The following is a 13,059-nucleotide window of genomic DNA, read 5'->3' on the forward strand; positions in this document are numbered from 1 at the left end:
ATCCTCCTCTGTTCCTCTGGTGATGTAGAGGTTAACTCAGGCCCTGCAGCCCCCAGCATCACTCCCATTCCCCAGGCGCTCTCATTTGTTAACTTCTGTAACCGTAAAAGCCTTGGTTTCATGAATGTTAACATTAGAAGCCTTCTCCCTAAGTTTGTTTTATTCACTGCTTTAGCACACTCCGCCAACCCGGATGGCCTAGCCGTGTCTGAATCCTGGCTTAGGAAGGCCACCAAAAATCCAGAAATGTCCATACCTAACTATAACATTTTCCAACAAGATAGAACTGCCAAATAGGGCGAAGTTGCAATCTACTGCAGAGATAGCCTGCAGAGTTCTGTCATACTAACAAAATAATTTGAGCTTCTACTTTGAAAGATCGACCTCTCTAGAAACAAGTCTATCACAGTTGCCACTTGCTATAGACACCCCTCAGCCCCCAGCTGTGCCGTACACACCATATGTGAGTTGATCACCCCCCCCATCTATCTTAAGAATTCATACTATTAGTTGACCTAAACTGGGACATGCTTAACATCCTACAATTTAAGCTAGATGCCCTCAATCAAACACAAATTATCAAGGAACCTACCAGGTACAACCCTAAATCCGCAACCATGAGCACCCTATCATCCTGACCAAATTGCCCTCTAATACACATCACTGTCAAATGCTCCCTAAAACCCTTCAGTGAGCAGGCCTTTCTAATCGACCTGGTCCAGAGCAGTCAAGTCTAGGGTGAACCAAGGGCTTTATCTGTTGTTAGTTCTACATTTTTTGAATGGGGTATGCTTATTTAAGATGGTGAGGAAAGCACTTTTGAAGAGCAACCAGGCGTCCTCTACAGACGGGATGAGGTCAATATCCTTCCAGGATACCCAAATCAGCTGGGCTAGACAATCTAGACCCTCTCTTTCTAAAATTATCCGCCACAATTGTTGCAACCCCTATTACTAGCCTATTCAAACTTTCTTTCGTATCGTCTGAGATCCTCAGGGGGATGCCGCGGTCATCCCCCTCTTCAAAGGGGGAGACACTCTAGACCTAAACTGTTATAGACCTATATCCATCCTGCCCTGCCTTTCTAAAATCTTCGAAAGCCAAGTTAACAAACAGATCACCAACCATTTAGAATCCCACCGTACCTTCTCCACTATGCAATCTGGTTTCCGAGCTGGTCATGGGTGCACCTCAACCACGCTCAAGGTCCTAAACAATATCATAACCGCCATCGATAAAAGACAGTACTGTGCAGCCGTCGTCATCGACCTGGCCAAGGCTTTCGACTATGTCATCACCGCATTCTTATCGGCAGACTCAATAGCCTTGGCTTCTCAAATGACTGCCTCACCTGGTTTACCAACTACTTCTCAGACAGAGATCTGTGTCAAATCGGAGGGCCTGTTGTCCGGACAACTTTCAGTCTCTATGGGGGTGCCACAGGGTTCAATTCTCGGGTGTACTCTTTTCTCTGTATTTATCAATGATGTTGCTCTTGCTGCTGGTGATTCTCTGATCCACCTCTACGCAGACGACACAATTCTGTATACATCTGGCCCTTCTTTGGACACTGTGCTAACAAACCTGCAAAGCAAGCTTCAACACCATACAACACTCCTTCCGTGGCATGCTCTTCAACTGATTGCTGCTCGCACCCTCGCCCGACTAGCATCACTACTCTGGACGGTTCTGACCTAGAATATGTGGACAACTACAAATACCTAGTGTAGTTGTCTGTTTAGACTGTAAACTCTCCTTCCAGACTCACATCAAGCATCTCCAATCTAAAATGATATCTAGAATCGGCTTCCTATTTCGCAACAAAGCCTCCTTCACTCATGCTGCCAAACATACCCTCGTAAAACTGAATATCCTACCCATCCTTGACCTCGGCGATGTAATTTACAAAATAGCCTCCAACACTCTACTCAGCAAACTGGATGTAGTTTATCACAGTGCCATCCGTTTTGTCACCAAAGCCCCATGTATGGGGCGGCAGGCTAGCCTAGTGGTTAGAGCGTTGGACTAGTAACCGGAAGATGGCAAGTTTAAACCCCTGAGCTGACAAGGTACAAATCTGTCGTTCTGCCCCTGAACAGGCAGTTAACCCACTGTTCCTAGGCTGTCATTGAAAATAAGAATTTGTTCTTAAGTGCCTAGTTAAATAAAGGTACATAAAAAATAAAAAAAATGTTTTAAATGTACTACCTACCACTGCGACCTGTATGCTCTCGTTGGCTAGCCCTCACTACATATTCATCGCCGAACCCACTGGCACCAGGTCATCTATAAGTCTTTGTTAGGTAAAGCCCTGCCTCATCTCAGCTCATTGGTCACCATTGCAGCACGCACTCCAGCAGGTATATTTTACTGGTCATCCCAAAAGTCAACACTTACTTTGGCCGCCTTTCCTTCCAGATGACTGGAACGAATTGCAAAAATCACTGACACTGGGGTCTTATATCTCTCTAACTTTAAGCTTCAGCTGTCAGAGCAGCTTACCGATCACTGTATTGTGTTATTGACTGTACGTTTGTTTATGTGTAACTAACTATGTGTTGTTGTTTTCGTCGCACTGCTTTGCTTTATCTTGGCCAGGTCGCAGTTATAAATTAGAACTTGTTCTCAACTGGCCGACCTGGTTAAATAAAGGTGAAATAAATCAAATTAAATTTAAGAAAATATATATCTATGTGGCTAAATCATGTGTCTGTGTTTGTGTTTACGCCGTTTTGTGGTTCTCCCTCACAACGGATTTCATATAAAATATATATTTTGTCCTGTATAGGTCTCTTTTCCGGTAACATATTACTGTGTTTGTGTTGCGTGTGTGAACCAATATGTATTATGGTAATATCCAGACAATGTAGAGTTGATCCAATGCCATCTGTCTCTGTAAAAAATGAAACTGTGACAAACAACCGACTTTGTTCACCGGGATTAAAAAAAAGTGAAGCGTTTAAGCCAGCAACATTGATCAGAGATCTGTACATGGCTAGTTGCCTAACAAACCATACAACAGCATTATAGAACCACACAATAGTACCACAAACTCGAGGCTTCCCAAACAAAGCAGTGAGGAACCGACAATGCAGCGACATCCATCACCCCAGACAATAATGCTGGGTCTGAAATAGCACCCTATTTTGGATGTAAAGCACTACTTTTGACCAGTGCACTATATAGGGAATAGGGTGCCATTTCGGACTCAGGCCCTGGTCAAAAGTAGTACACTGTATAGGAATATAGGAAGAGGGTGCCATTTGGTACACACTCTGAGAGTACCATTGTTGAGTGTTTGTTTACCTTGCGTCCTCCCGTGTTGAGCCGGATGGGCGTGAGGAAGGGGTCAAAGATCATGTGGCTGGTCTCGATGTTGACGGGAGACTGCCTCTTCCCCACGGAGCACAGGTTCCAAGCTGAGTTCACTAGCCCCCAGAATGACGGCACTGCAACACACAAAGAAGTAGAGACAAAACGGTTAGCATGTGTGGCTAACGATGGCGATGCAATAGGGCAGAAGCGGTTAGCATGTGTACTAAACAATGGCATTGAAATACAAAGAGGTGCAACACAAACCGGTTAGCATGTGTTGCAAAAGAGATAAGAGCGGCTAAGGAGGGTTTTGTTGTGTCTTTGTTAGGGCTACTCTATGGTGATGTGAAGTAAATTATCGGTCCTATGGGAGAGCGTAGAATACACATGTAATAGGGACACGATAAGTTAGTACTCACACACACAAAGACACACACAAAAAACACACAAACACAAACGAACACACACAAACAAACAAACACACACACACACACAGTCGTGTTTGAACTATCAAGTTTCAAGTTTTAATGTCACATGCACATGTACAGTGAAATGCCTTTCTTGCAAGCTCTAAACCCAATGCAGAAATCAATATCTACATAGTACAGAAAATAACATAAAATAGAACAAAAACATGAGAAATTCAAATAAGAAATAAGAAGAACACGAGAAAGGAAGAAGATATATACAGGGTCAGTTCCAATACCAAATTTACAATGTGGATGGATACTGGAGTGGTATAGATAGATATGTACAGTATAGGGGTAAGGTGACTAGCTATTATGATGTATGATAAACAGAGTAGCAGGAGCATATTGTATATGATGAATGTGTGTGTGTGTGTGCGTGCGTGCGTGCGTGTGTGTGTGCGTCCTGTATGTAGAGTCCTGTGAGTGTGCATAGAGTCAGTGCAATAAAAATCTAGGGTCAACTCAGATAGTCTGTGGAGCCAGTTTGCTGGCTATTTAGCAGTCTTATGGCTTGGGGATAGAAGCTGTTCAGGAGCCTGTTGGTGTCAAACTTGATGCACCAGTAGCGCTTGCCGTGCGGAAAAAGAGAGAAGAGTCTATTTCTTGGGAGGCTGGAGTCTTTGAAGGGATATTTGGGGATTTTGGCAACTTCGTCAGACGTAGATGAACTTGTGGATACCATTTCTCTGTGTCCAGTATGAAGGAAGTTAGAGGTAGTTTCGTGAGCCAATGCTAACTAGCATTGGCACAAAGACTGGAAGTCTATGGGTATCTGCTAGAATGCTTTCAGATACCCATAAACTTCCAGTTATTGCGCTAATACTATTTAGCAATTATGCCAGCGCTAGTTAGCTACTTCCTTCAAACCGCAAGCATAGACATAAAAACGGTATCCACGAGTTCATCTGACTTTGGGGAAGTAGATAAAGGTCCTCATTGTCAAAAATGTCCGGACCTTCCTTTCACACCGTCTGATATAGAGGTCCAGGATGGCAGGGAGTTCGGCCCCAGTGATGTACTGGGCTGTCTGTACCATCCTTTGTAGTGCCATGCGATCCAAGGCAATGCTGTTGCCATACCAAGGCAAGCAGTGATGCAGCCAGCCAAGATGCTCTCAATGGTGCAGCTGTAGAACTTTTTGAGGATGGATGTAGGTCACCCAGAAGAACCCCAAGCAGCAAATGTATATGAGCAGTTACGTCATCCAGGCTTAATCAGAACAAAGTTAGCAAACTCTAGCATCATCAGATAGCACTTCTATGGACTGCCGTAAGACTGGCAGGACACAGTGAGAGGATGACACTACAGGGAAAGTGCTATCTCTATATTAATCTCTCACTCTCTCTCTGTCCCTCTCTCTACATCTCTCCCCCTCCCTCGCTATCTCTTTCTCTTTCTCCCCACTGATGTCTTATATAAGACTTGGCCACTGACGGCAGGAACTCTCATCCTGTGCAGAGGGAAGGATGTCTTCATCGTTTCTAGCAATTCACATGGATTAACACATTTCCGCTTAGAATCACAGCCAGGATTCCATTTAGAATAACATAAGGAACTCCACAAGGGAGTAGAAATATCATTTTTACTCTGTGAATTCCACTATTGGAAATTCCCATATACACCACACAAGTATGTGGACACCCCTTCAAATTAGTGGATTCAGCCACACCCATTGCTGACAGGTGTATACAATCGAGCACACAGCCATGCAATCTCCATAGGAAAACATGGGCAATAGAAAGGCCTGTATGGACGAGCTCAATGACTTTCAACATGGCACCGTCATAGGATGCCACCTTTCCAACAAGTCAGTTTGTCAAGTTTTTGCCCTGCTAGAACTTCCAAGGTCAATTGTAAATCCTGTTATTGTGAAGTGAAAATGTCAAGGAGCAACAACGGCTCAGCCGTGAAGTGGTAGTTCACATAAGCTCACAGAAGGGGACTGCAGAGTATTGAGTTCCAAATTGACTCCGGAAGCAACGTCAGCACAAGAACTGTTCGTCTGGAGCTTCATTAAATGGGTTTCAATGGCCGAGCAGCCTAAGATCATAATGCCAAACGTCAGTTGTAGTGGTGGAAAGCTTGCCGCCATTGGTACCTGCCTCAATGCATAGTGTCAACTGTAAAGTTTGGTGGAGGAGGAATAATGGTCTGGGGCTGTTCGTCATAATCACGGGCTAGGCCCCTTAGGGAAATGAAGGGAAATCTCAATGCTACAGCATACAATGATATTCTAGACTATTCTGTGCTTCCAACATTGTGGCAACAGTTTGGGGAAGGCCTTTTCCTGTTTCAGCATGACAATGCCCACGTGCACAGAGCAGGGTCCATACAGAAATGGTTTGCCGAGATCGGTATGGCCTGCACAGAGCCCTGACCTCAACCCCATCGAACACCTTTTGGATGAATTGGAACGCCGTCTGCAAGCCAGGCCTAATTGCCCAACATCAGTGCCGACCTCATTAATGTTCTTGTGGCTGAATGGAAGCATGTCCCCGCACCAATATTACACCATCTAGTAAAAATCCTTCCCAGAAGAGTGGCGGCTGGTATAGAAGCAAAGGGGGGTGGGATCAACTCCATATTAATGCTCATGATTTTGGAATGAGATGTTCGACAATCAGGTGTCCACATAGTGTATTTCAATAACACCTCCTAGATAATTTGCAAATGTGGGAGATCAAAGATGACTCTCGCTGTTGAGTTCACAAATATGAAGTCGAGTCAGCATTTCTAACCCTAGAGCAGTGGTCACCAACCATTTTTAAGTCAAGATCCCTTTCTGAGTCAAAATGCAAGTTGAGATCTTAAGCCTATGCAACAATAACCAATTGAAAACTGATCTGAAGCAATGAGGTTTGTGCAGAAGATTTAGGCCCAATACATTATAGCTGCATATTGGCTATGCTTGAACTTCCCTGCCAATGTTGTTCTTCTCAGATCATTTTGAATGTATAAACAGTCGGAAGATTACATACACCTTAGCCAAATACATTCAAACTCAGGTTTAAACGATTTCTGACATTTAATCCTAGTAAACATTCCCTGTCTTAGGTCAGTTAGGATCACCACTTCATTTTAAGATTGTGAAATGTCAGAATAATACTAATGAGAATTATTTATTTCAGCTTTTATTTATTTCATCACATTCCCAGTTGGCCAGAAGTTTACATACACTCAATTGGTATTTGGTAGCATTGCCTTTAAATTGTTTAACTTGGGTCAAACTTCTTGGGTGGCCTTTCACAACCTTCCCACAATAAGTTGGGTGAATTTTGGCCCATTCCTCCTGACAGAGCTGGTGTAACTGAGTCAGGTTTGTAGGCCTCCTTGCTTGCACACGCTTTTTCAGTTCTGCCCACACATTTTCTATACGATTGAGGTCAGATCTTTGTGATGGCCACTCCAATACCTTGACTTTGTTGTCCTTAAGCCATTTTGACACAACTTTGGAAGCATGCTTGGGTCCATTTGGAAGACCCATTTGCGACCAAGCTTTAGATTCTTGACTGATGTCTTGAGATGTTGCTTCAATATAACTTCCACATAATTTTCCCCCTCATGATGCCATCTATTTTGTGAAGTGCACCAGTCCCTCCTGCAGCAAAGCACCCCCACAACATGATGCTGCCACCCCCATGCTTCACGGTTGGGATGGTGTTCTTCAGGCTTGCAAGCCTCCCCCTTTTTCCTCCAAACATAAAGATGGCCAAACAGTTCTATTTTTGTTTCATCAGACCAGAGGACATTTCTCCAAAAGTACGATATTTGTCCCCATGTGCAGTTGCAAAGAAGCAGTGGCTTCTTCCTTGCCGAGCGGCCTTTCAGGTTATGTTGATATAGGACTCGTTTTACTGTGGATATAGATACTTTTGTACCTGTATCATTTTCTGGAACTTTCCAAGCTATTTAAAGGCACAGTTAACTTCTGACCCACTGGAGTGAAATAATCTGTCTGTAAACAATTGCTAGAAAAATTACTTGTGTCTCGCACACAAGTAATTTGTGTAATTTGCGCCAAAACTATAGTTTGTTAACAAGAAATTTGTGGAATGGTTGAAAAATGAGTTCTACCTTCAGACACAAGAAATAGTTCAAAATGGGAAAACCTTGGCTTCCGGGCACAAGGGCTGCTGAATCAAGTGCACCTACCGCAAACAGAGCAAAATGAAAAAAAGGCTTTGGCGTTGGGTTTTTTACAGAAACATTTGGGGATCAACCAGAAATGCCTTGGGAGATCGACCAGTCGATCACAATCGATTGTTTGGTAACCACTGCCTTCGAGGGACCACTCACATTGCTCACTATCAAGTCTGGTAGAGCAACAATACATCATGGCTACGATTCTCCTCGTGTCTTTGGAAAAAAGGTGGTGCTGAATTTGACATTTTTGATGTCTCATGGTGAAAAGGAACTTCATTCTGAGGCATAATCCACTTTCCATGTGTATCTTGGAAAGTTTCCAAACATACAGTACAGCAGCTGTTGGTCACTGGCGTCATGTTGTCATGTTCAGAAACTTGGAAAGAGGAGAGTGGTGGAGGGTTGACATGTTATTTATGATGGCACCACTAGGGCTGGCACAATTACAGTATAGTTGTGTAACAGGCGATTATGGATGAAGACCGTCATGAAAATAAAATAACCGTCATAACCGGGGTTCGTTTTGTTTGTGGAACAAACAGCTGAATGAAGGTGGTACGGCCGGGCATTTGTGTGGTTGAGTCCGTTTCTGCGGTTACATGGACTCTTTACATGATGAAACGGTGTTGCTAATTGCTGAAACAAGCAGAGTCCAAATGAGTCCTTGGTTACCTAGGTAACACCCCCCTTCCTCAATTTTTTGTTGTTTTTGCAATTTAAACGATTAGAATGGTCATCAGGCTGACCAATAACTGTCATTCAAAATTCCATGACCGCCACAGCCCTAGGCACAACTATACCCGTAAGAGCGTTCAAGTATCAAACCCATGACATATGTGTGAATCAAGACAATGTTGGCTGACAAGACAGCATTGGCAGCGTTGGCTGAGCTAAAGCCCATGTACAACCCCAGAGTGGTTCACTGAAACGGCTTCTCCTTCACCTGCTCAACTCACTGAACACCCCTTGGACTCGGACTGGACAGTGTTTAGTGAAACTTCTGTAGTTTGTCTGTAAGAGCGGTTTAGCATGATGTGAATTAAATATGAGCATTTCCACTACACACTCTGCAGCCCAGCCATCTTTCACCAGTCAACGAAACCACCTGCTGTCCAATATACTACACACACAGACACACACTACAACCCAGCCCTGCTGTCAAAACCAAATTACTCCAGCCTGCAAAATTGCCAGGAGGGGGAAGAGGGGAAAACGACACAATAAAAATACATTAGAGAGTTGGAGAGTCATCTCTTGTTTAAGGTACTATTGAATTGGCAGTAATGTCTTTCCTGTGAGACTCAGAGAGGGAGGATGAGAGAGGGAGAGGGAGAGAAGGGGAGGAAGTGGGCGGCAACCACGCTCCAGATGCTAAATCCTTCCGAGAAATGACAGGAAATCCATGTGTGGAGTGAGTGTACGTGATCAATCCATTGATCCATGCAAGTGGATACCAGGGCAGGGGACACCCGACACCCTTGAACATAGGCACAAGCAGCCGTGTCAATAGCCCAACAGGACCCTTCACTGGCTTCGCTGCCTTCCTATAGCCCCTACCTCCCATATATCAGGCCGTCTGTTGCCGCATATTAACCTCACTTTCATTTCTTATTGGCAAGCTGTAAAAGAGGACAGGGATATTTATGAGCTGGCCTTTAGCCGCTGGATAGAACATACTGTAGGTGCTGTGATGTGTGGAGGGAGAGGGGATGTGTCGGCCAGTTCTCTAGGACCTGTCGATAACTTCACCTTTTTCAGACGACTGAACATGACGGATTGAAGATTTGGCCAGGGATAACCTAAATGCGGACTTATCTTCGGAAGTTAGCTTTAGGAGCTTTATCATTCATTATTCAATAGCTCTATAAGGACTCACCCTGTGCTTTTACTTTGATCCTTTATGTGTGATTTTGGTATGGAGAGAATAATATGATTTCATGACAGTTGATTCGATAATTAACTCACATAATCATATAGCGAGGCATATAATCCTTCCGTTCTTCATTGCCTTCCATACAATAATTTCCTCTCACTTTCGCTTCTTTCCCTCCTTCCCTCCTCTCCTCTCCCTCCTTCCTTTCCTCTTCCAGTCAGCTAATCACCAATCAGCCCACCTGTAAACCACCACCTATCCACCAATAGATAACATGTACTTAGTGTAGTTTCTCAGCTGTGTATGCAGGCTGATTAAGGTGACAGCAGCCCTGGAAGGAACAGGGTTATGCGTTGACTCTGGGCCGTCCCGGTGGTTTTATTTGGGGTTGAGGAGGGTAGAGATCAGGAGAGAGCTCTGTGCCTCGGGGGTCTGAGAAGAGAGGAGACACTACACAATTAGACCCTCCTCTACCATGGACAACAGAAACCAGTAAAGCCCTGCCTGGAGGAGAGTGCATTAGAGGATGGTGCTGTAAGTTAATACATACACAGAGACTATGCCCACACACACATCATTTATACAGTGCCAACGTTCATCAAAATTGTTAAAAGTATTTATTTTTTATTCTACTAAATGCAACAGTTGGATAATGGATGAAGATACTCCAAACTTGTATAATTGTTTAAATCTATCAGATATTTTCTGAATTATAGCAGATAAAACATTTTATTGTCAGGGACAAATAATGAATGGATTTGGTTGGAATTCGTGTTTACAATTTACTGTCAAATTTAACTTTTATTTTCTTAGAATGCATATATACATTTTCTAATGGTATCAGGTATAGTTTTGTGTTTAAAAATAAAGAACATGATAGGTGTCTAATTTGCATAAATATGTGGGTGTATTTTTGCAAATATGAATACATTAACATAAAGGGGTGGAACAGGGCTGCAACCACCAATAACTTGCTCTGTCTAGGCCTACCTGCACTCACCGGTGCTGTCTGGACTTCCTCATTAATTACTGTTGTTGTCACGTTCTGTTGCATAATTCAAGTTTGTCAATAGCAGGATATCCTGGGATTAAAAATCAACATGCTTGGCTCTAGATTACACCTATCTGTACATACTATACATTGTAACATTGTATGTGAAATCAGACATAATATCACGATAATCCAAGTGTTCATTGTTGGAAGTTACTTTCATTTCAGTGCATCTCATTTCAACTGTATTAAATGATAACCTTTTTCAATTCCACAAAAAATGAACACCCATCAAAATAATGTTATCCTTCTTCTCTTTCTGTTGATGTAAGTGTCGAGAAGATGAGTTAAATGCCAGACTAAGCTTTACCCTTCTTATTGATGCAACGGAAAGACAATGTATTCCATTGAGCCCATTACAGCCATGACATGCAATCACTTCCATGTTCGTAACAGCATAGCGGATCCCTTTTTGGAGCTATATGGAACCTTTTCTTGAAGGTTCTATAAAGAATCATGCTCATATGGTTCAAAATGGAACCTGTTTAGTACTATAAATAACCCTTTTTATGCTCTGTAGAATTGCTTTGAATGGTTATTTATAGTCCTTTTATGGAGAATGGTTCTATAAAGAACCTTCGTTCATGTCAAAGGTTCTTTGTACATCCTTTCGAAGAACCATTCAGAGTTTTTTTTATTCTGGTTAGCCATATTATATTGTTAAAATTCTATAGGTGTTATTATTGTTTAAATTGACATGTTGAATTAGGTGTTCTAACTCTGGAACACCTAGGAGTCAAGGATAGAATTGAGAACCACTGATTTTGGCAACAGTTCTCAATTGATACAAGGCCATACTGTACTTGAGTCTTTCACAAGACTTTCACAAGACTGTCACTGTCCATAGTCACATTTAACATGTAATCACAAAACACAACAGATTAGATCAACTGGAATGACACTCACTCATTGTTTCACAAAAAGAGCTTTGAGCAAACCACACCCCTAAATACATTTGAGTTATAACTAAAAGAAGAAAGAACCCTTTTCTGAACGGCAAAGAACCGTTATGGTAATGAGTGTCTGGGAGTAGCATTAAAGGGAATGTCAAAATTCCTCTGGCTCTGCACTTGAAACACCGCCTCTCTCTGCTCCCCATCCTGCTCACAAGATGGAGGACATTTTGCGGAGAGGGTTCGTTGCTGTTCTGAACAGAATGAGACGTGTTCAAATCCTGACCGGGTGCCACGGAAGGAATACAATATTGAAATCCTGTCAACAGTGCAGTCACCAGGTGACTCAGAAAACAGCGAGTTAAAACAGTCAAAGATACTTTTCTGGTAAGTACCTACATTTTTATAACATTTTTTTAACCCTTTCCCAAACATTAACCCTTGAGGGATTTGTTTGTCCAAACTGTCTACGTCCAAAAATTGATGGAAAAAAGCTTTCAGTATAAACTAAAACGACTAAAATCAAATGTAAAGTATGTAAAAAAGACAATGAGCCTACATATTATGTAATAGTATAATCATTGAGAACTAACATTCACCAAAATAAAAGCTAAACAGTCAGGGGAATTGAACAGTCCAAAAACAATGATTTAACAGTATTTATTTTGTTATTAAGTTTGAGCCAAAGAACACATGGCAAAATGCATAGAATTGCAGGAAAATATTTTTTTTAAATTGCTAAATGTTCTCTCAGCTTCCATGGCAAAATGTGCAGAATTGCAGGAAATTAGCTATAAAGCTACAAAAATGTATCTCGGCTCCATGGAAAAATTCAGAGAATTGCAGGAAATTGGCTTAAAAATGCAAAAATGTATAATAATTATAAAATAAAATAAATGTAGGCCTAATTACTATTTTATTTTAATTCAGCCACGCTGACTGCGCCCAATGCCATGCCCCTTGCCAACGTTGGCCCTTTTTGACATTGGCCCTATTTAACTTAACCGATCAGAAAGAATGCCTAAACTTCATGTTTTAACCCTATCAAAAACCTACACTTAGAAATGTTATGTTTGGATCAACAAAATTTGACATTAGGAGAAAACTGGTTAAATGTCCAAATCTGAAGTCAAATCGGTAAAACTGTGAGAACTTCTTGCAGCACTACATGAATTGAAATGTATCTGATGTTGTACAGCACGGCTAGGCATTTTGCTATGGCAACCTTTATTCAATATTCAATACAAATTGAACTCTTAAGGAACATCTGAGGATGTAGGGGGAGTGAAGGACATGAATGAGTAGCAGTACTCT

General features: G+C 42.2%; 1 protein-coding gene across 4 annotated transcripts in view; it reads right to left on the reverse strand.

Annotated features, from left to right (window-relative positions):
* Positions 1 to 13,059, reverse strand: part of LOC110498737 (carbonic anhydrase-related protein 10) — a 308,840-nt gene that overhangs the window by 185,655 nt on the left and 110,126 nt on the right. For all 4 annotated transcript variants that reach the window (XM_036955731.1, XM_036955729.1, XM_036955730.1 and 1 more), the window contains exon 4: positions 3,307 to 3,449. In XM_036955731.1, the coding sequence (XP_036811626.1) occupies positions 3,307 to 3,449 (143 nt within the window). The remainder of the gene's footprint in view (positions 1 to 3,306; positions 3,450 to 13,059) is intronic.

This window comes from Oncorhynchus mykiss, chromosome 20 (assembly GCF_013265735.2).
Source record: "Oncorhynchus mykiss isolate Arlee chromosome 20, USDA_OmykA_1.1, whole genome shotgun sequence".
In the NCBI taxonomy this organism is placed as follows: Eukaryota; Metazoa; Chordata; class Actinopteri; order Salmoniformes; family Salmonidae; genus Oncorhynchus; species Oncorhynchus mykiss.